Genomic DNA, 23,402 nt, shown 5'->3' on the forward strand with positions numbered 1-23,402 from the left:
AACCTACTAGCTTCATCCTGGGCCATGAATGACTGAGCGGCACCATGCATAAGCATTCTACACCTCTAAAGGTCCAAGTGAGAGAGTCAAATGAGTAGGTGTACCCCACCTTCTCTTCAACTGAGTTCTGATAATGGATATGAGGTTAGCTCCGTTTTAGAGAAAGCAATCGAGGGGAGGAGAAAGGTTATGGGGAGGCAAGTGGCAGGAGAATGAAGTTTCAACTCCCTTCATCTTTGTGCCCCTTTTCTCTGACCTCCACCCTACTTTATATGTGATAGGAGCAGATCTGGGTTTAACCAAACAAGTCTGCTGCTATCGCATCTAACATCTGGCCCTAAGGTTCACTTGTATCCTTAAAAAGAACAACAGCCCCTTGATTAGCTTCAACCAGCCATGATCTTTGTCCAGGCAGAATCTGAGTTCCAAATTTGCTGCATTTAAACCACATACCTTTAAAAACTGAGCAAATGAAAGAGTTCTGTTGGAAGGCACATTTCTGGTGTCTGATGTTACAGTGAGAATGTATACTTCTGTGGAATTTGATTCTTTGTAGGCCAAAATCTATTTGCACAGTTTAGGAAAGCTTCTAACTCTAAACAGAACCAGAACTATGTAGGCAGACCTATGTGCAGGACTCAGCTATATGTGAGGGCTTCTTCCATGTATATTTTAAATTATGTTCTCTGTGTGTGTGTGTGTTTTGCAAGAGTAGCGTATGAGGTTGCCTTATAAAGGAGAAAAATGGAGTGGATAGAAATGTTAACCCTTTCCTTCCCTGTTTTTTCACTAAAAAAACTGCCACCCCCACTCCTGTTCTTTGCATGCACCTTACATGCACCTTTAAGTTGCATAAATGCATATTTTGTGCTCACTCGTGCATACACATGCACACACAATCCTGAACTAGCATACATAGAGATCACACTCTGTACCCTTTGAGAGAAGATTCAAATTAGTCCAGGTGTTGAATGTGAGCATATGGTAACAATATGATGTATTACCTACATTTCCTGTTTGTGACTTGGTTGGTGTGATTTTTTCAGGTGTTTGTTAAGAAATATTTTGAACACACAGGCCTCGGTTGGTCAAAAGAAAAGTGGAGATTTATTTGAGACTTCTTGCTTTGTTTTCAGTGATCAGTCAAGAGCTAACCACGGCACAGATGCTTCTAGGTAAGAAACAATGATTTGAAAGACGTTATGCAGAGTAATGGAAAGTAGCATGGGAGGTATCCGTGTGCCCCTCTGATCAGCCTTGTAAGAAACTATTGGTGGACAGACCTACAGCAGCTTGGAGGAGTACCTAGGGATGCTTTTCTGGGGAAAGGGATCATATCTGCTAAGTGGGTCTTTCACAAAGAGGTGCTTGTGTATCTTAGAGCTGTCCATTCTCCATCAGTGACCTGGGAATGAGTAAAGATGACTGCATTTAGTTACTGTGGCCACTCAGCAGTACAGTTCATAAGTATTTAAATCAATAGGAAATGCAAACGTTCAAGGGTTGGATCCAACTTAAGTTTTCTGCCAGTGACAGCTCATGTCACTTCCCCAGATGTAACATCACACCTCTCTCACAGTCTCTCTACACCTTACGAAGTACTTAGAGATGCTCAAGTGAACCTCATTTCACGTATCCCCCCTCCAACTTTCCATGCACTCACTCCCACAGTCACACTTCAGTTTGTTCCACCTGAATACACTGATGTGTTTGATATCAGTTCCTCCTCAACTGCTAAAAGTATCAATTTCCCCCACATCCATTCATAGAAATGCAGATCTTGACGTTTTCTCACACCTTAAAGAAATGCAAATTGGCAAGTCAAAGGAGCCTACAGTACTTATTCTCACAGTGAAAACAGAGCTGAATTGGCACTTTGCCCTCCAGAATCACTTGCAGATGCAGTCACACAAAGGGAGCTCCCAAGAAAGCAGCATTCATGTGCACTGAGCAAGGACAGCCTGCACATGAATTGAGGACTACACATAAAATCCTGCACTTGAGCATCACAATGTGTATTTCCACTCATAGAAAGGCAGTTCTGCGTAATCAGGTGTTTTGCCAAATAAACAGCCCTTGCTTGTGTACCTTCCTTACGTATTGCACTTTGATTGCATTTCCTGGGTACTTAAAAGAGCAATGCAATGCATCAGAGAAAATGTAAAACTTCTGCTACATAGGCCGCTACATAGCAATTTCATCATAATGAGGTGGTTTCAGTATCATCTGGCAATTAGATTTGTAATATAAATGCCAGTGAGCAACATAACTCCTCCCATTGATCATGCCAGTTTGAGAGCACATTGCCCCACTTGTTGTATCTTGTGCAGAAATGCAGATCTAATCTATTTTAAAACAAAATAGGGGAACTCTGTGACTGTCCCTCAACCCATTTACTGTATGTCAATGGAATATCATGCTACTGTTGCTGAACAGCTATTGAGGGAATATCATAGATTGGCTTAATTGTGCCACGTTTTCCATGACTAACTATGCAATCTATGAAGAGTTACACCCTACCAAGCCCACTGAAGTTCGCAGGCTTAAAAGGGTATAACTCTATAACTCTAAAACATCCACTAGAAGAGCCACGTCAGTTGGAGGGAGGATCCTAGGTTGGAAGAAGGCTCTCTGAGATTTCACCTCAGAGTTCCAGGGCCTGACTCTGCTTAAACGTCCCCTTAGCCCTCGCATGGGATACAGTGATCAAATCCCACAAGTTTTCACACCTTTTCTCACAGGCAGTAGAGAATGATAGAGTAGGAGAAAAGGCAGTGCTCACCTCATGCACTCCCACCTTAATGGTGTACATGGCCTCCGTGGAACGAATGCCCTGCGGAATGTGTCACGTAAGTGTGGGATGTCCGAACCTCTCCGGTTCTTCCGGTCGACCCGCTGCTGGCTCTAGCAGCTCCTCCTCCTCCTCCTCTGTAAGAAGAACAGAAGAATTTTGATCAATGACATTGCTAATCATTCCTGAGAAGTAGTATTTTTGAGCGATATAGCTCTGGCTTGCTTTTGTACCTAGTTTGCTTGGTCCATTATTAGCCTGGGGAATTATGAACACAAGAATTGTGTGCTCCTCTACATACTTGCTAAAAGAAACTGGTCTGGTGGCACTTGACACTGTTCTGTTGCTGAAGCTAAGCTCCTGTGAGCTGGAGGGGCAACCATGGCTGTTTCCGCACGGCTTACCTCAATCTGGAATGCTGCACAACATGCCGAAAAAACGCAGAAGATCGTGTTTTCTTGCGTGAGTTTTGTGCAATGTTGTGCAACATCGCGCAAAACTCGCGCGAGAAAACGCGATCTTCCACGTTTTTTTCAGCATGTTGTGCAGCGTTCCGGGTTGAGGTGAGCCGTGCGGAAACGGCCCATATGTAAGCCAAGTTGAGCTTGTCAGAGGAAGGGCAACATGAAAGTGAAATAAAATAAAAATGTATTGTGTGACATTCTTTGTCCAAAAATGAATGCTGGAGTGCTTGTCTTCCATGTCTTGCATACTAACAGTGCAATCCTAAGTAGATTTATGTCCTCCTAAACCAGTTGACTTCAATGGGTCTAGAAAAATGTAACTCTGCTTAGGACTGGACTACAAGCGTTTGTGTTAATACAGTGTCCAATGACATTTGACAGGACACAGGCGCTAAATACTAAGTTAGAACTGCACTCAGGAAATTTATCTCTGTGCCCCCCCCTTTTTTTTATTTGTTAGTCTCTGGGAAGTATCCCTTAGTAGATTCACCTTTAAAGGTAGACCTGCAGCTACATGAGAGCGAAACCAGGCGGCTAATTCTTTGTTCTGGGTGTATCGATGTTCTCTGCCTTGGAGGAAAAGCAAGTCCTTCGCCAATAATTAAATGACCCAGAGCAGTATTTTACATCACAGCTTTCTTGTGAGGTAAATTGGGCTTAAGAGAGTGTCTTGCCCAGTCAGATTCAGTGCTGAGCAAAGTGTGGCATCTTGGCTTCCCACCTTCAAAACCAACAACACTCTAAAAGCAAATGTTCAAAAGCATTTTGTGTACATTTGATCAGTAATCCTCCTTACTACACATCCGTAAGGCAGGCCAGTACTATTATACCCTTACTGCAGATGAAGAAAAAACAAGTGGTCTAAGACCATCTACTGAGTTTGACATTGGTGGAATTAGAAGAGTTTAACTCTATTTACACTGCAGTTAAGGTTGCCAACTTTTAAATTTGTTCCTTTAATATCTGCAATTGACGGGCAAAGTTGTTCAGGATGAAAAGCTTCAGCTGATCATTTCCATTCATCAAACCTCTGTTAAAGGGATGAGACTCCCTCTCCCCTATCCAGTTGGCAAACCTTAACTATCATTAATCTGCAAAGAGAATGTCACATGTGTGAAAATCCTATACACTCAGCTAATCCCTCACTTTATTTTATGAACTCAAATATTTCTACCCCACCATTCTCCCAGGACTCAAGCAGCTTACATAGCAAGCCCACATTGCAGGAAAAAAGTTAATATAACATCCAGTTGAGCTTTCTGAAATAAAACAGCTCAGCGCACCTGACAAAACGTAGCTCGTAATGATGCCCTCCTCATTATTAACAATGCCCAGTAAGTTGTGGTTCCAATGAATGTATGTTCTCTGGTTTATTGAAGTCGCACCGCCCCTGCATGCTACCTACACGATGTCATGTTGTCCGCCCTCCAACAAGCAGCGATAGGTGGCAATCTCCTGCTCCAGCCGGCTTTTGACATCAAGGAGCTCTGTGTATTCATGGTTCTGGCACTCCATTTCAGCCCGGAGTTCTGCCAGCTGCTGCTCCAACACGGAGATGCGCCCCTGAAGCTCAGCCAAGTGGTTGTTGTAGCGATGCTCCGTTTCACCCAGGGAGGCTTCCAGGGTATCCCTCTACCAAGTTAAACAGAATACAGTTTTTATTTTAGAACGGCTCACTGTCCACTTGGGAGGCCAAGATTGTGCAAATATGCGGAAGGACCCCAGAGGAGACACCACAAAAGCCCTCTCATCTAGTGGGTCTCAAACGGCAGGTCTGGGCCCCAAAGTGGGTTGCGATTCTCTCACAGGTGGGTAGCGGGACCAGGAGGGAGGAGTAAGAGGAACAGGATGAACAAGAGAAGACAGGCCATTAAAGCCACCAGGGAAAGACTGAGTTCCCTGATCGCTTTCCTCCTCTTGGGTCACTGCCCTTTCTCATAGGAACCATCTCCCTGCCAGAGCCACCCTTGGGCAGGGCAGGCACAGCTGCTGCCATCACCATGAGCCAGCAGCCCAAGTTCTGACAAGCAAGATGGGCCTGAGCCTTGGGTGGGTGGGGTGGTGGCCCAAACTCTACACCGGAGAGCTAGCACCATGAGCTGGCAGCACAGGTATGAGGTGAGCAAGCTGCTGCTACAAGCCAGCTACTGCCCCAGCCTGAAGCAGATAAGCCACTGCTGCCCTAAGCTTGCAGATGTTGAAACCTGGGGAGGAAGAGCTGCTGGTGGTCTGAGCTGTGGGTGGGTGAGCCAGTGGCTTGGGCCTGCTCTCCTTGTCCCCTCCGTTGGGGGGGCAGAGGCCTTTCCCAGGGACATTTTTGCTTCCCAGACCTCCCCTGAGGGTGGAATGAGAGAGTATGGCCTAGGATGTTATATGGCAGATTTGGCTTTGTCTCTGCATCATACACAAAATGGTTGAGAAATACGCAACCTGTTGCTCATTAAAGCCATGTACTTATAAAAATAAAATATAGACTTCTTCAGTGTTAACCAATGTGAAATTTCTGCATTTTATGCAGGGCAGTATGAAAGTATCAAGGAACTATTATGCAAGTGGATCCCAAAAAGTATATCAGGTTTAGAGGCAAGTTCCACTTTCAAAAACATTTAAGAACCACTGACCTAATTTTTACTTGTAACTTCCATGGGTTTCAGCTCACAAATAAAACGGACGAAACTGAAGATGAAAACCCGTAAGCGAGCTGGGTTTTGAATCTGGCTGCACTGCAGCAAAAGATTTTAGTTTTCAGCCCACTGATAGGGTTAAAACTCTAGAAAGTTCTGGAGAAACAAGAATTCGTCCCTGTGCAAAATGCTTGAATTTACAACGAAACTAGGCTTTAGTCTTGGCAAGACTCAAAAAAGAAAAGGTCACACATGCATATATGTTACATGATTTCTCTACACGTTTTTTCACTGTATACTAGATGGCTGACAGCATGTGCACAAATTCCACTGATAAGCATTGCGTTTGAATTGGTAACTCATTTACCCATGCAAATCATTATCTCATGCTGCTGCCTTTCAAGTGGTGATCTTTATTTCTAACCATTCTGATGGTTTTATAATGAAATGTATGTCTAAATGAATACTCTATTGTATTTACTTTCGTTAGTATTCATTTTTCCATATCACCTGAAAACATGTGGCTGAAAGGGAACTTTGTATCCCTCCAAAAATTAAAGAACAATCTGCACTATGCTGAAGCAGAAATATAGCTTTGTTTTAAACCTGATCTTTAAGAATCCTTCATTATTCCAAGCCTTGCCAGACCATTTGAATGAGAACCCTAGAATCCTTGATCTTATTTTCCTGTGGAACTTGCATCTTGACACAAAACCAATATTGTCTCTAGTGAATTTTGTTCCAGGGTTTCTCAGCTGCTGAAGAGAAAATTAAGGGTCCAAAATATACCATTCTCTGCCATATTATGTTGGTTTTGTGTCTGGAGGCGATTTTTGTAGATATAATCAAAAGCTTTGGAGGGCAGCATTGGGATTGCCACATGACACAATGTGAGCCCCTTCTACTTTTAGGTAACTCCTGTTAGACACATTGGAGCAGAGAGGCTATATGACGACCACCACAGGAAATGGGCCTACCATATGTGCATAGGACTGAATCCTGTCCCTTCCTGCTATCATTTATCGCTCCCACCATTTTTCTGTCCCTTATGAGGGTGGAACTTTTTGCAATCTCTTTTACCAGGCTGCATTGGGCATCATAGTCAATCTCCAGGGCTTGCAGTTGGCGTCTCAGTTCAGTGACCTTATTGTTGCTCTCTTCAATCTCCTGACTGCTGGTGCAGACATCACGATTCACCTCCTCGATCTGTAACATGCAGAATTATCTATGTCCATTACACATCTCATGAATGCATGAAGTTACATTACACTGAATCCAAAATCCCAGTCTATCAAGCCCAGTACAATCTACTATGTCTGGGGCAGCAGTTCTCCAGGTTCTCATGTAGAGACCTTTCACATTGCCTGATGAACTGGAGATGCTGGGGACGTTCTGCATGCAATGCAGATGCTCTACCAGTGAGTTGCAGCCTCCTTCCTAAAGAACTTATGGAGTTGCTTCCAACTAAATCAGAGTCTATCAAGTATTGTCTGCCCTATCTGGCAGCATCTTTCCAGAGGTTTAAGCAGAAGTCTACTATCTGGTCCTCTGATTGGAGATGCTAAGTATTGAACTTGGGACCTTCTGCATGCAAAGTAGATGGCTCTACCACTGAGCCGTGGCCCCTTCTCTCCTCCCAGCAAGAAGTTTCTGGTCATCATGGTTCTCTCATGCCTAAAATTGCCGTTGCCTACATTAGTGGCACATGTTATGGATTTGGAATGATGTTGTCTTACCTTGGACCCATACCAGGCTTCAACTTCTTTGCGGTTGCATTCTATCATTGATTCGTACTTGCACCTCATCTCTTCTAAGATCTTCCTCAGATCTGGACCAGGGCAGGCATTGACTTCTACATTAACATCACCAGTTGACTGGTTCTTCAGACAGGTTACTTCCTACAGGAGGATCATAAACTGATTGAAAGAGCCACAAGCATAGTAATTTCTCCTTGTTTTTCATCTTCCATCCTCCACCAGGTGCAGGGAGAGACTGCCCATTTAACTTATAGGGAAAGTTCCCAGTGGACCAGTGGGAACCAGACCCAGTTAATTAGCCATCACCTTGGGAGCCACATGTCTTGGACCTTCAGCAGCAACAATGATTGGTGCCAATTCTCCTATTACTTCTCCCACGCCACTCACCGGGGGGTGGGTAAGGCAACACTTATTGTATTGTCGAAGGCTTTCACGGCCGGAGAACGATGGTTGTTGGGGGTTTTCCGGGCTGTATTGCCGTGGTCTTGGCATTGTAGTTCCTGACGTTTCGCCAGCAGCTGTGGCTGGCATCTTCAGAGGTGTAGCACCAAAAGACAGAGATCTCTCAGTGTCACAGTGTGGAAAAGATGTAGGTCATTTGTATCTACTCAGGAGGGGTGGGGTTGAGCTGAGTCATTCTGTAAGAGTTTCCCAGGGTGTGGAATGCTAATGGCGGGAGGCTTCACTGAATCCTGAGGAGGTTCTTTTGCATATGGATTGGTGCTTGATGTGCTAATCTTCTCTGCAGGGCTATTGTCGGGTGTGGAGTGTTTTGTTGGCCTGGTGTTTTTCAGAACTGGAGCCCATGCTCTGTTCATTCTTAAGGTTTCTTCTTTCCTGTTGAAGTTTTGCTTATGCTTGTGAATTTCAATGGCTTCCCTGTGCAGTCTGACAAAGTAGTTGGAAGTGTTGTCCAGTATTTTGGTGTCCTGGAATAAGATACTGTGCCCTGTTTGAGTTAGGCTATGTTCAGCCACTGCTGATTTTTCAGGCTGTCCAAGTCTGCAGTGTCTTTCATGTTCTTTTATTCTTGTCTGGATGCTACGCTTTGTGGTCCCGATGTAAACTTGTCCACAGCTGCAGGGTATACGGTATACTCCTGCAGAGGTGAGGGGGTCTCTGCTGTCTTTTGCTGATCGTAGCATCTGATGTATTTTTCGGGTGGGTCTGAATACTGCTTGAAGGTTATGCTTTTCCATAAGCTTTCCCATCTGATCAGTAATTCCTTTGATATATGGCAAAAACACTTTTCCTGTAGGTGACTGTTTTTCCTTGGTTGTTTGATTCATCCTGGGTTTGATTGCTCTTCGGATTTCATTTCTGGAGTAGCCATTTGCCTGAAGTGCGTGGTTTAGATGATTAATTTCCTCATTGAGAAAGCGCGGGACGGATATGTGAGCCGCGCTTTCTCAATGAGGAAATTAATCATCTAAACCACGCACTTCAGGCAAATGGCTACTCCAGAAATGAAATCCGAAGAGCAATCAAACCCAGGATGAATCAAACAACCAAGGAAAAACAGTCACCTACAGGAAAAGTGTTTTTGCCATATATCAAAGGAATTACTGATCAGATGGGAAAGCTTATGGAAAAGCATAACCTTCAAGCAGTATTCAGACCCACCCGAAAAATACAACAGATGCTACGATCAGCAAAAGACAGCAGAGACCCCCTCACCTCTGCAGGAGTATACCGTATACCCTGCAGCTGTGGACAAGTTTACATCGGGACCACAAAGCGTAGCATCCAGACAAGAATAAAAGAACATGAAAGACACTGCAGACTTGGACAGCCTGAAAAATCAGCAGTGGCTGAACATAGCCTAACTCAAACAGGGCACAGTATCTTATTCCAGGACACCAAAATACTGGACAACACTTCCAACTACTTTGTCAGACTGCACAGGGAAGCCATTGAAATTCACAAGCATAAGCAAAACTTCAACAGGAAAGAAGAAACCTTAAGAATGAACAGAGCATGGGCTCCAGTTCTGAAAAACACCAGGCCAACAAAACACTCCACACCCGACAATAGCCCTGCAGAGAAGATTAGCACATCAAGCACCAATCCATATGCAAAAGAACCTCCTCAGGATACAATGAAGCCTCCCGCCATTAGCATTCCACACCCTGGGAAACTCTTACAGAATGACTCAGCTCAACCCCACCCCTCCTGAGTAGATACAAATGACCTACATCTTTTCCACACTGTGACACTGAGAGATCTCTGTCTTTTGGTGCTACACCTCTGAAGATGCCAGCCACAGCTGCTGGCGAAACGTCAGGAACTACAATGCCAAGACCACGGTAATACAGCCCGGAAAACCCCCAACAACCATCGCAACACTTATTATTGGCACTACTGAGCAGATCTGATTTGAGTGGCCCCGGCAGAGCCAATTTGTTGTGCCACAGAGACTGCTCAGCTTGTTTGGTTCCAGGAGTATGTTAACCTCCTGATCTACCCATGGACAGGTGAAATCCCTAAAAGTTATGAGTCATCAGAAGTGCTGCACACAACACAAATAACAATTCTGTCTCCAGGAGGCAAGTTGGGTGGGGAGTGAGTTGGTGACAGGGATCACTAAGCCAAGGAAAGGAAGGCCATTTTGCTAGCTTTTTATGCTCTGCGAGAAGATCAGTTTCTCATCCCAATAAATGCCTCTTCTCCATGGTGAACTTTGCATTGGGCTTTCTGCATATTCAACCCATGAGGATCAAATCCACGTAATTCATCGGTTCTGGACCCATACTGCTTTGATTCTTTAATTCTACACTTCGAGGGAATCTAACCAAAGTGCTGTCTGTTTATTATTTCTGCACTAGAAAAATGTCCCATTTCTATGGAGGGCTTTGAGAACTGGTCAGTTTCCTCAGTCCATGGGCTGAGGATTCCTCAGTTTCTTCTGCTGATTTCTGAAATTTACAAGGGTTTTTTTTAACTGCACCAACATTGCAACATTGCATTTTTGCTATTTCATTTTTTTTAAATGCCAAAAAAGAATGGACTAAAAAGTGTATGAAAAACAGGTGAAAACTTTAAAATATCGAGTGGGATTTAGGGGTGTCTGCAGAGCTTTTGTGTTAGCCCTATTGCAGCCTCACCACTACCACCCTCAGTGTAAGGTGTTGTTTTTCAAGACTCCAACATTACAACCTTACTATACTTTTTTAATCAGGAAAAAAAATTAATTGGTTGCTGTTCAACCAATCGGGATGCAGGGGAATAATGGAGAGGGCAATAAGCAAGGCCAGGGCCAGCCCTCACACCACAGAACTCATTCTGCACTTCAAAAACGCCCCGGGGGTTGAAAAAGCATATTGTGCAGTCTCAAAAAGACTATCATCACTTCAAAACAAAAAAAAATGGTCTTTGGCTGATGAAACCTTTTTTGACTGAATAAATCCAGTAGTCTTTAGGATGCCACAAGACTCTGTTCTAGAATCTCTAGCTTACTTGCATGTGTATGTGTGTTTCCATAAAGTTTGAATTCTAAGAGGCTTGCATCATGATGATCCTCTAAGCCTTGACAGTACTATAATGTCAATGCGTCCATAGATTCTAACACGCAGAACATCTTTCAACAGCTGGAAACATTGTTCTCAAACTTCATGCACCTGGAATCAGGAAAATGTTATGTCACATGTTCCAGTTGGGCCATGTAAATTAAGAAGACAATATCCCTCACCTCCTCGTGGTTCTTCTTCAAGCCACACAGTTCATCCTGCAGATTCTCACATTGTATCTCCAGGTCAGCTCTGCAGGCCGTCAGCTGATCCAGGATCTGATGTAAGCCATTAATATCGGCCTCCACATTTTGACGGAGGCAACATTCTGTTTCATACCTAAGCCACAAGGAGCACAGTGTAAGAAACCGTTGCCAGGTTACTGCCTAGATCCTTCCTCCAGGGATGCCCTCTGTCACACTCCAGCCAATATTTAATATTTTCATGGGCTTTTAAGAGCAGTATTCCCATAATGTGGAAGAAACATCCCCTGTGGTAAAGAATATGTAAAGGAGACAGGGAGCTATCCAACAAACAAGATGGCACGTCTGTTTACCACCATGAAGGACTGCTGTTATGTACAGCCCTCCCCTCTCCTGCGCCCAATACCACAGATTCCCCTGAGCTCTGGATCCCCATATATTACTTCAATACAAGGCACCTCCCACCTGTTGAAGCCTGAAAGAACCAAAATCTCCACTCCGTACATCCTCTGCAATAAGCAACTTGAATCACACAGAGTCTGCCAAGGATGTCCCTCAGACGAGAGAGTCCCTGAGCCTTGTACTGGCCTTTGCTTATTGGAAAAATACTCACTTGGTTCGGAAGTCATCAGCAGTCAGCTTGCTGTTATCAATGCACAGAAGGAGTTTGTTGTTTTCCACACTTGTGCAAATGAGCTAGGAAGAGATGAAGTTAAAAGAGACTGGTTATGGTCCTTCTCACAGTTTTCCCACTTCATGCAAAAGTCTGGGATTAAGGTTTACCCAGTAACTATTAGTCTAACATCAATTACTGGTTCCTCCAACCCCAGCTGCATTTTAATGTACAATCAAGATGCACAGGTCATAACATTAGTGCACAGTTGTACCACAAGACACTAGGCCATCAAAATTTCTTGTGGGATTCAATACAACTTGTTCTTAATGTCTTCAGCTCTGGGTTCTCCCCTACTTCATCTCAACCTGTTTCAGAAGTCAAAGCACCACACAGATGTTCTTTCTGCCACCTTGGCGATAGCACCTCATGGGTGCCACTTAAAATCCTTGCGGTTTCCATACAGCAAGCAGCTAGTCCATATGGATGGCTCACCATGTATATCATCATAAACCTCCAAGTCTGCAATGTCACTGTGTGCCCCCACCCCCACCATGTCAGGATGACAGCAGAAGAAGCTGCAGATCAGAAACTGAAGTGCTACTTAAAGATAAAATGAAAACAATAGTGCTGGGGTCTGTTCCAGGCAAAAAAAAATGCTTTCTTATCTGTGCCGCTACTGTTGCATAATCAACATCATAAAACTGATTACACTTGAAACTCTCATAAGTGAGATGTAAATACTAAGTATTATTATTAACACTGCCAACTGAGATCTGGGATGGGCTTCTGTCCTTTCCTCGTTACAAGTATTTAAGCAGTTCTAGCAGAGAAAAGGGGGATAGGAGCATCTCTGCCAGCTGTGTGAGATCTGTGAACTTCTTTCCTTTCCATATTATAGGCTTTTAGCCTGGGCATGACCAGAGACATAAGCCTAAGGGCAAGAACAAAAAGGCCCCTGGTCCTTAGCTCTTGCCCCCAGTTCATAGCCCTGAATGAACTGGGCAGTGGATCCACGACCATCCCACGATGTTGGCATATAATCCTGGGTTTCGTTTTGTATCTTTACATTGTATTTTTTAAATTTATTTACAGTCCACCTTTCTTACTGAAACTCATTTTTTAAAAAGCTGCTTTGAGTCTCCTGGGCAGAAAAGTAGGGTAAAAGTACTTAACATAAATAAATAAAACCAAAACACAAACCCAGCAGTGATTCCAAACATAAATATAGCATTCCTTTTATATTTTTTGGAAGGAGCTACTGACACATTCTGATAACAAGCCCTCATCCCCCACCTTCTTGCCCTGTCTCTGCATATGTATAGGCAGGCAATATTCTGTGAATCACTCCCCTTCCCCAGGTTTGACAAGAAAATTTTTAACACATGCTCTCCCATCTAAATTTTGCATGAATGATTTTAAAGCAATTCTTAAATAATTTTTGAAGCAAAAAGAAAGCCCTCAAATGTAGCAAACAGCTGCAAGGTGGTTTTTGTTGGTCAGTGTTTGTTCTCTGGTTTCAGAATTTGGGGTGGTATATAATGCAGTTTTCATTTCAGGGACAACTTACAATAAAACGGGTACACAAAAAGGGTAGCCTATGAAAGACTTGCACCCTAAAAGTAGCATCTGCTTACATTTTGAAAATCAAAGACTGTGATTGTTTAAAAGAATATATATTTCCCCAACTTGCCTGTTTAATTCAGGTTTTTTTTAAAAAGCTAAAATCTATTTTTTTTGTCAAAACAAAGCTTTTTTTAATAAATAAAAATGGAAAACTTATTTGGGGAGAAACAGAATTTCCACCCACGAGAATGGTCTGGATAAAAAGGACAGTTTTAAAGAGATTTCCATACTTCTTTTTTTGCACAGAGCAATCACGTGCTGGCTTCACAGTTTCCACTTGGGATCTGTATAGTGTTGCTGCACTGAGTTTAAACAAGGTTGTCTCTTAGCAACAAACAAGCAAAAGCCCCTGAAAATGACTAAGAATAGCCTAGTATTTGACATCCTACCTGGTTCTTAATATCTTCAATTTGTTGGTGATAATTGCTGTAGTCCTTTGGTTCGCAGAGGGGTCCTTGCTTGACATAAAATTCCCTGATCCGGCTCTCAAGCATAGCATTTTCCTCCTCCAGGCATCGGACCTTATCCAGGTAGCTGGCCAGACGGTCGTTGAGGTTCTGCATAGTCATCTTTCCATCAAGGGTAGTGAACACCCCACCACAAGCCATCGGATCACCACCCAGCCCACCAACTACTGTTGGGCCAGCAACCACACCACCAGCAAAGCCACATGGAGTGCCCACCATGCCTGCATGACCACCTCCAATGACGGCACCCATGCCACCAACCATGCCAGCAGGAACAGCACCAACCATGCCACAATGGCCACCCATCATACCAGCATGGGCACCGCCAATCATGCCACCCATCATACCTGCATGAGCGCCGCCTACCACACCAACATGAGCACCACCTACTACACCACTCCTAGCAGCAGAGCTCCCAACAGAACCAGCACCAAACCCACCACTTCCCGCAACGTGTGCCCCAGCACCAAATGCCCCACTGCAGCTGCCACTTGAAAAATGGCTTCTTCCTGCTCCGTAGGCACAAGTGGAACCTCCCCCAACATGGCTCCGGCCAGAGAAGTCAGCTCTCCCACCAGCTATCCCTCCAGAACTATGCCGTCCAGAAGAAGCTGTGGAAACCCCAATTCTTCCTCCGCCAAGATTGCCGCTCCCACTGCTGCTTCTTCCAGTTGTTAGGACAGTATGCCTTGTCCCAGTGCTCATTGTGACAGTAGTATGGGAATTCCAAGAAAGAAGCAAAAGCTACAGCTGGCTACAAAATAAGACTGCTGGACTCCTCTCCCCCAGGTCTGTATTTATATGCTTGGCAAAGGGTGTCACCCACCAGTACTGGTTGAACTTCTTTTATGCTGGGTTTTTTCTCTCTGTCTAAACTCACAGCATAGGTTGCTGTAATTATTCATGCCACAGATAATTTCACAAAGGCAAGCTGCCTGAAGATATCACTGGATTCAGAAAAGATGCTTGTATGTGTCAGCAGCTCCTGAGGAGGATGGGGGAACCACAGGAATATTGTACGTTGTTTATGATGTTGACTGGCCAACACTGACATTGCAATTAATTATAATCCCTTTGTACTGAAAAGGAAGCATCACTTTCTTGAGTCAACCGATTAGATCTAATTTGTGTTACAGTTCAAATGCAATTGTATGGAAAATCTGAGCTTTAACAACTCACCGTTTGTGTGTGTGTGTGCACATGTGCAGAAATTATTGCCAAAAAATGCCTGTCTTGTTTTCAACCATTTTTGACATTGCTTGTGAAATGCAGCCTTGTATGCTTTACATTGCCCTGACTTCCTCTCACTCAAAGATGACTTCATCCGCCGCCAAAGTCGATGAGCTATGCAGCACTGGGATGTTATTCTGTCATCTATGGCAGCATTTTCACTTCCTCAGGAGCTCCATGCATCAAGAAAGTTGGTGTGATCACTGTGTGGGCAGAACCAGTGACTGGCTGCCTTCCTTCAAAGAAAGCGGCTTTTCACTTGGATCTCCACAGCTCACTGGAAAAAAGATCCATGATCTTGTAAACAGGACCTGCAGATTAGCTGTGAGGCAGTGAGGGATAGGAAGCACCAGGGCAGTGGAGCATCCCTTTCCCTCTTAGTTCTCCTTCTCTCTGTTCCTCCTTTCTCCCCATTGTCTGTGTGTTATCATCACCCCTTGGGCTTCTTATACGTGTGCACATTTATGTTCCTCATCTCCCCACCTTTTCCTGTGTGTGTACATGTGCTGGGCTTCACCTCATGTGGCAGCCATTTCATGCCTGGGTCCACCTCCTGAGGAAGCCATTTTATAGTGACACCCACCACCCTGCCTCAAGATTAAAAAAAATACCAGGTTCAAAAAGTTTGGGAACCCTATAATATGGCATGGTTGTTGGAATAATATTTTATGTGCTGCGCATTTCCAATAAATATTGTTGCATGTTAACTGTCAAATACTGTCAAATTTAAATTGCAAAATACCAAATATTGAAATCAAAGACTGTTATTACCTGCCAACTTCTTTTCCACACTGTGACACCGAGAGATCTCTGTCTTTTGGTGCTACACCTCTGAAGATGCAAGCCACAGCCGCTGGCGAAACGTCAGGAACTACAACGCCAAGACCACGGCTATACAGCCCGGAAAATCTACAACAACCATCGTTGTCTGGCCATGAAAGCCTTCAACCATACAAAGACTGTTATATGTTAGATACCAATTGCTGAATTCATACCAATGCTCAGGGAACTGTCCAGTAAATTTCAGGATTTGCAGAAAAGAGTTTGGGGGAGCAAATTAATTTCTGCTCAAATTCACACACACATGGAATAAAATCTCTTCACAAAGTGAAAATGCACTCTGAATTCATAATGCAGATACTGATAATGTGAATTTGTATGTAGAGTGGACCTCTTCATTCTGGACCCTTCTGCTTGATATTTTCCTTCCTTCCACAGTGTATCATTTCCCCCTCTGGAATTGACTTCATTGCCAAAGCAGGCAAGGACTAGATACAGATTTAAGTAGTCAACATTAATCCAAAAGATATAGATGGAAATTAGATCCAGAGGAGTTAGCCATGTTAGTCTGTAGTCGCAAAATAATAAAGAGTCCAGTAGCACCTTTAAGACTAACCAACCTTATTGTAGCATAAGCTTTTCAAGAACCACAGTTCTCTTCATCAGATGGAAATTAGGTATAATTAATCCAAAAAAATATAAATGGGAATTATATTTTTCCCCATTACTGCTTCATGTTTCAAATTATGAAAGGCAGGATAGCAAATGGGAGAATATGAATTAAGTGATACAGTTTTTTAAAGCAGGTCGAGGGATTAACATACTCCTTTCTCTGGCTGGACTTGCTTCAGAGGCGCATTTGGTGGGGGGCACGTTGCCCGAAGAAAGTTGACGGAATCAGGCAAAGACGCACTTATGCCATGGGACAGTACATCTTTGAGACTGGGCGTCACCTGATCACACACTGGGACATTTTGTATAGTTTGGATCTCCTTTTCTGCCCCGATGGGGTCCACCTCTCCAGTTGGGGGCACGACATTTGGCCGCAGGACCTGCTGGACCTGCTGGATGGCCTGCTGGGGTGGCTACAGCATTAGGAGTGTTGGCAGGGAGCCGCTGGTGGCTCTTGTGGCGGTTGGCATTGGATCAGATCCCATTTGGGGGGAGTCTGGGCCTCCGGCACAGGCTCCCCATTGAACGGATTCCCATAAGGAATCTTGGGAGTGAGTTATGGAGGTGCATGCCCAGTTCGGGGGCTGCCAGGGCAGAACTATGGAGGAAGGGGGAGTTGGCACCCCAAGTCATTAAGCTGTCAGTGGAGGGAGTTCAGAAGCTTGCTAGCAGCAGAAGAGTACTGTTTGAGCTAACTTTGTTTCTTCCTCACAGTTACTTAAGCCTGAGCAGGGCCACAGGAGTAAGCCAAAAGGCTTCAGGCCCTGGAGCCTCCAGTAGCCAGCCCAGTAAATGAGGACACGCAACCAGGATGTGTTTGTTTCACTGTTTGTCTTGTTTTTTCAAATGACATTGTTTCTGTAAGCCGGTTTGGGTCCCTTTGGGGAGAAATGTGGAACAGAAATGCCTAAATAGAAACATTAAGCTAACTGACTAGGAGGGAAATTCTTTCCCGACTCTTTACTAGTTAGAAGCTGACCCTGAAGGGAAAAAGCCACTTCCTGTGACATAGTTTTGGAGCACAAATCATCCCGGCTAGACCTGACAAAATATATCACCAGCATCTGAATTTGGCCAGCATAGCTAGAGTTTTCTTTCAAAATTCTGAATCTGAAACATGAAGTATCCCCACAGAATCCAGGTTCTTTATAGTCTTCTGATCATCTCTTACCTTTTCTTTATGTTAACAGGCAGATAGTATTTTCAAATATGAAAATCTCATAAGATGTCAACTCTCAGTTACAACATCCATTGCATCTCAAATACAAATACTACATTTCAGATTGCCGGCTGTTTATCAAATGCTACAACCAAATAGGAAGCTCTCCCAGTCAGACTGACCAAAAATAAATAGTGGAAACCCCCAGCTGGGAGTGGATACTATAACACAATTCTGAAAATTGTTTTTCATAATTAAATAAGTGCAAAGTGCTACACATTAAGTACCTATAAATACAGTATAAATTCAATAAATATCTAAAAGACATACAAAATATCCACCATCCGATAAATACAATATTACGGCCAACTAAGTCCATAGATTGTAATATGAAACTAACATCCAACGGAGAGTTTGCAGTTGATTCTCTCTTTCTCTCTACATCAAATATCACTTGAGTGTGTGGTGTACCAAATAATTAGTCCCTATCTGAATGAGCAGGAAACTTCCAGCAAACGCTCATCAAAATTAACAGCAGACAATCTGGAGGGAGCAAACTGATTCAATTCCAATCTACTTAATATTCTAACGAGAGACAGGGCCTTCTTGGTTGTTATGTTTTTGGCACTCCTATCTTGAGTGCTTAGACAGCATGTTATGCACAGTCCTCTCAATATATGTCATCAAGATACTGTGTGAATATGGCAGAATGTGTATTTCCCAGCTTTAGTGCACACAGTTAGAACCAAAGCTTGGTTGCACATATCAAGAGGATTGTGGGTATCTTACTCTCTTGGTATGCTGGATAGGAGCACCAAAAATGACCAAAAAGATTGTGGTAAACCTTGATGCCTTTCCAAAATACAGAAATACCACCTCCCCAACCCCAAAACTTGAAGCCAATATACCTTTTCCCATTTCATTCCCAGGCTTAGGTTGCTTTATTTTTTATCAGATTAATCTTTGTCATTCTTTTCATTATTACGAAGAAAATGAGAATGATAAAAACATCATTTTTAGCACTGCATTTATTTTCTGCACTGAATTATGCCAAGACATACTGAGTCCCACCCAACATCCCCCCATGTAGGTCCTCTGTTCCCACCCTCTACCCCTTGCCACCACTCATCTGGCCGGCGCGGGAGAAAGGTGGGGGAATAGGCCTCCGGGGCATGCTCCCAGGGCAGCACCAGCCCAGGATCACTCATGTGCTTCACAGTGGGCTGATTTGGGCCCCAAATGGGTCAACTTGGGCCCATTTGTGGCCCAACTCAGCCTGCTAAGAAGCACGGGAGCACTCCCAGATCCAGCACAATGAAGCCCAGTCCCAGAAGTGATGTCATCATACTACCACAGGAGCACATGCACAAAAACATCGCAAAAGGTGAGTGCCAGGTCCCCAATCCTGCCAGGAGGGTAAGGGGGTTTGCCAACCCCACCCCCTTACCCCTGGCCACCTGGATCCATGCTATGGTAACATCAAAACTTGACTATTGTAATGCACTATACATTCATCTCCCATCTAAGTTAATTATGAGGCTTCAATTGGTGCAAAATGCTGCAGCTCAACTGTTAGCAGGAGCGAGCAGGAACATGAATATCACTCCCATCCTACAGTCACTCCATTGGCTACCTATCAGTTACCGTGCCCAATTCAAGCTATTGGTTATTACATAGAAAGCTCTTCACAACATTGGCCTGGAGTACCTACAGGACCGCTTCCCTCCCTATGTCCCTCCACAGCAGCTTCGCTCATCCGAACAGGGTCTCTTGCAGGCCCCAACCTACACATAGGCGAAATCAACAGCAGCCTGTATATAGGCTTTCTCTGTGGTGGCCCCTATCCTGTGGAACAGCCTGCCTGAGGAGGTCAAAAGAGCTTTCACTCTCCTGGCTTTCTGCAAACAATGCAAAACCGAATAATTAAAAAAGGCTTTTTACTCAGATAGGAGGGTGGCATTGTAGGGAGAGGGTCTCAGATGCTTTGTTAATGAGTTAGGGACCATAGACTTCACCACTAGGTTGCCTTACATATTATCTGTTGCTTTAAGTATGTACTCTTGTATACTACCTGTACTTCATATTGTCTAATGATGGCAGTCCTAGAACTGATTATGTTCTAGTTCAGCAATTCTTCAACTCCGTATTGGATCCTTGCTTATGCTATGTTTTTGTAAACTTGTATCTATTTACCCTATGACATTTTAATGGAAATATCCTTGAAATGGAAATGTCCTTGAAATTGATTGTACTAATCTCATACTATGTAATCTGGTTTGAGTCTCAGTGAGAAAGGCAGACTATGAATGAATGAATGAATGAATGAATGAATGAATGAATGAATGAATGAATGAATGAATGAATGAATGAATGAATGATATGGTGGCTCGGGTTCAGGTGAATGTTGCCCAGCACCAAGAGAGTGCTCTCCCCATGCCTCTCTGGCCACTTGGCCAATAAGCAGTGGCTTAGCTTTAATCTTGTCAGTTCTCCACCTGTTGCATATTCCATTCTCGTGCTGTCTGCCTTTCTTCTCAGCAATCATCATTTTCTTTATGAAATTGCCTGAGAAAGTGGGGGGCGTGGCCTGTCAGGCAAAACTTCATTCTCAGAAGTGTATTTGGTTTTGTTTTTACTTACTCAGTTTTCAGCAAGCTAATTATTCCTATTAATCTTGTTCTCCCCACCGGCATAATAGTTCAAAGATGTTTTGGATTAATAGATATTTTGTCAGTGCTTTGTGGTGCAAACAGAAGTCTGGTTGTAATGAAAATGCAATGTCTGTGGCACAGAGTCAAACATAATAGCCACGTTCTACCTGCTTTAAATCCAGTACCACTAAGTGTTTAAATAGTTGCAGGTCAGGACACATCTCTTCTTACTGCTAAACTGTGCTAAGATGACTAACCATTCTAAAAACAAAGGCAGAGGAGAAAGTTATTCCTGTGCAGAAGAAATTCAGTTTTGACATTTTAAAAATTCTGAGGCTGAAAAAACAGGGCTATGGCCTCCATTATGGGAATTTGGTGAATTTATGCAATGTATTTCATTGCCCACAATCCACTGGCATGTTTGAAATGGAAATGCAGTTTTACAGAAATCCATGTGTTAATTCTAACTTTTAAATTATTCTGCTTTTGGATACTTAACATTTCATTTTGAGAAATTAAAAAAAACACTAAGGCTCATCTTGTTTTTAGCAAATTTGAATTGAAATCCTGTGAAATTTCAACTACATTCTGACTACTTAAAATTTCACTTTTGAGAGATAATTTTTAAAAACTAAGGCTTGTCTCATCAGAGAGCCAGTATGGTGTAGTAGTTAGAATGCTAGATTAGGATCTGAGGGACCCAGGTTCGACTACCCACTCTGCTATAGAAGCTTTCAGGGTGACCATGGGCCAGTCACTCTCAGCCTAACCTACCTCACAGGGTTGTTGTGTGAGGCTAAAATGGAGGAGAAGTAGGCAACCAGTGGGAGGGCTGGGGAGGGGCATGGGGGCAGCATTGCCAGCATGATGTCACTTCCAGGGGAAACTAAAATTGCTGGCAATTCCTAGAGCTACCCACCATCACTTCCACATTTTCCCCAGAAGAGACATTCCACAGTTTGGGTGCCACAACCAAAGAGGTCTTGCCTCTGATAGTCACCCACCTCACATCTAGAAAGATGGGTACCCACAGCAGGGCCTTAGCGGGTAATTCTAACATGTAAGAAGAACCAACAGGTGGTATGAGAAGAGTAGATTCCTTCTTGATACTGACACAATTATTACACAACTGTTTGGTACTCAGAGTCCAACTGCTCCCCAAACCAGCACAAGGGATATGGGAACTCTTGGTTGGGAAATTCCTGGCTATTTGGGAATGTAGCCGGGTGTGAGGGAGCCGCTGGGTATGCATGCTACACATCTTGCTGTGGCCAGGCCTCCCTCTGGGCTGGAGGGGCTGCGAGGCACTGCGGCCTCGTTCTTCACTCGGCCGGGGGACGAGAGAGCTGCCGGGCGAGCGCGCCACCAGACCACTGCCCAGCCTCCCACCCAGCCACAGGGGCTGCACGTGGGCGAGCGCCACCAGGAGCATGAACAGCCAGCCCAGGCAGCATTCCCAGCTCATTGCAGCCCAGCAGGACGAGGTGGCAGCCAGGAGGAACCAAGCTGCCTGGCCAAGCCACGTCCCTTCTCCTTGGCCAGGAGCCACGAGGCGGACGAGTGCTGCCTGGCCAAGCCGCCACTTGAGGCAGCTCCGGGAAGGGAGGGCGGGTGCAACCCCCCCCCCAAACCATGCCGTGCCCACCACCAGGCCGTGTGAGCTGTTATTGTTAGGGGATTGGATACAACGTACTAACATAACTGTGGTGTGTTGAACTGGTGCAACGGGAATTCAACGCCAGTATATATTGTTTTCATCCATTAAAAGAACGAGTTGTGTTCACTTGAACATGTGGACACTTTTTGCTTTTGTTAATAATGATAACAATGTCCTTTAAAAATGCTGTTTGTACATGTGTGGTAAGCATAAATTTAATCCAGCCGATCCTCGCAGGAAATTTTTGGGCTGGAGGAATTGGAACTATGAAATGAAAAACTTTGAAGTGTTGTTGTGCATTGGGAGGAGTGGGGTTTCTTAGGTAAATAACATTACTACACATGCTCAAATTTTTAAAAAATGTGTGACGTCAATGCATAAAGCCCACAAAGCTCGCGACTAATGAGGGGCTTAATATCGAGTGTGAAATGACAACAAGGGTGCCAACTCGAAACTGTCAGGGACAATGTAAAATGAGCACATACCAAGCCAAAGCCATTGTGATCGTGGGGACAGCTGACTAATGGCGATTTAAACTATGAGCGTGAAATAGCCCATAGAGTCCACCCACCAAAGCAGCTTTTTTTTCGTCCAGGGCAATGGTTCTCTGTTGTCTGAACATCAGTTCTAATTCTGGGACCTCCTGAGGCCCCACCTGGAGGTTGGCAACCCTAACAAGAGAGATCCCAAATGCCCTAATTTGGGCATCCAATCTTTGACCCCAGTAACTCCAAGGCTCCAACAAAACCTCCTCCAGCTTTCAATCACCTGGCCTTTACTCCTTGAGGAACCCCCACAAGTGTTCAGACTAGGGTTGCCAAATCTGGGTTGGGAAATTCCTAGAAATTTCAGAGTGGAACCTGGGGTGGTGGAGTTTGGGAATGGGAGGGAGCTCAGCAAGGTACAATGCCACACAGCATCCACCCGCCAAAGCAGCCCTTTTCAACCAGGGGAATGAGAGGTCTCCAGGCCCCACCCAGAGGTTGGCAACCCTAATTGAGACCAGGTTCTGATCCTTTTGGAGGCTTGTTCAAAGAATTAGAAAAAGAAGGCCACCTCCCTAGACAGAGAGATGTCCCCAGAGTTGAGCATCATGAATGCCCCTGAACTGGGCAAGCCCAGTTACAGTGCTGCTTCTGACAGGAAAACTCAATGCCTTTTTCCATCATTTTGGTTTCCTTTCATTTGACTAACAAATAATT

The 23,402-nt window shown here is 44.2% G+C and overlaps 1 protein-coding gene across 1 annotated transcript; it reads right to left on the minus strand.

The window, feature by feature from the left end:
- Window positions 1-1,343: 1,343 nt before the first annotated feature.
- Window positions 1,344-14,756, minus strand: LOC129338458 (keratin, type I cytoskeletal 19-like). The gene is made up of 8 exons (XM_054992718.1): window positions 13,974-14,756; window positions 11,959-12,041; window positions 11,325-11,481; window positions 7,616-7,777; window positions 6,960-7,085; window positions 4,661-4,887; window positions 2,783-2,928; window positions 1,344-1,405 (listed from the first exon to the last, which is right to left on the minus strand). The coding sequence occupies exons 1-7, from the start codon at window positions 14,754-14,756 to the stop codon at window positions 2,799-2,801; spliced, it is 1,668 nt and encodes a 555-aa protein (XP_054848693.1). The 3' UTR covers window positions 1,344-1,405; window positions 2,783-2,798.
- Between the last annotated feature and the right edge of the window lie 8,646 nt (window positions 14,757-23,402).

This window comes from Eublepharis macularius, chromosome 12 (genome assembly GCF_028583425.1).
Source record: "Eublepharis macularius isolate TG4126 chromosome 12, MPM_Emac_v1.0, whole genome shotgun sequence".
Lineage (NCBI taxonomy): Eukaryota > Metazoa > Chordata > Lepidosauria > Squamata > Eublepharidae > Eublepharis > Eublepharis macularius.

Excerpts from the sequence above, each read along its gene's own strand:
- LOC129338458 (XM_054992718.1), bottom strand. The coding sequence starts at position 14,756 with ATGAGCACTGGGACAAGGCATACTGTCCTAACAACTGGAAGAAGCAGC. Across the intron at positions 7,086-7,615 it reads AAGCCTGGTATGGGTCCAAG|ATCGAGGAGGTGAATCGTGA; the intron begins GTAAGACAACAT and ends TGCATGTTACAG. Across the intron at positions 4,888-6,959 it reads ATGATGCCCAATGCAGCCTG|AGGGATACCCTGGAAGCCTC; the intron begins GTAAAAGAGATT and ends TTAACTTGGTAG.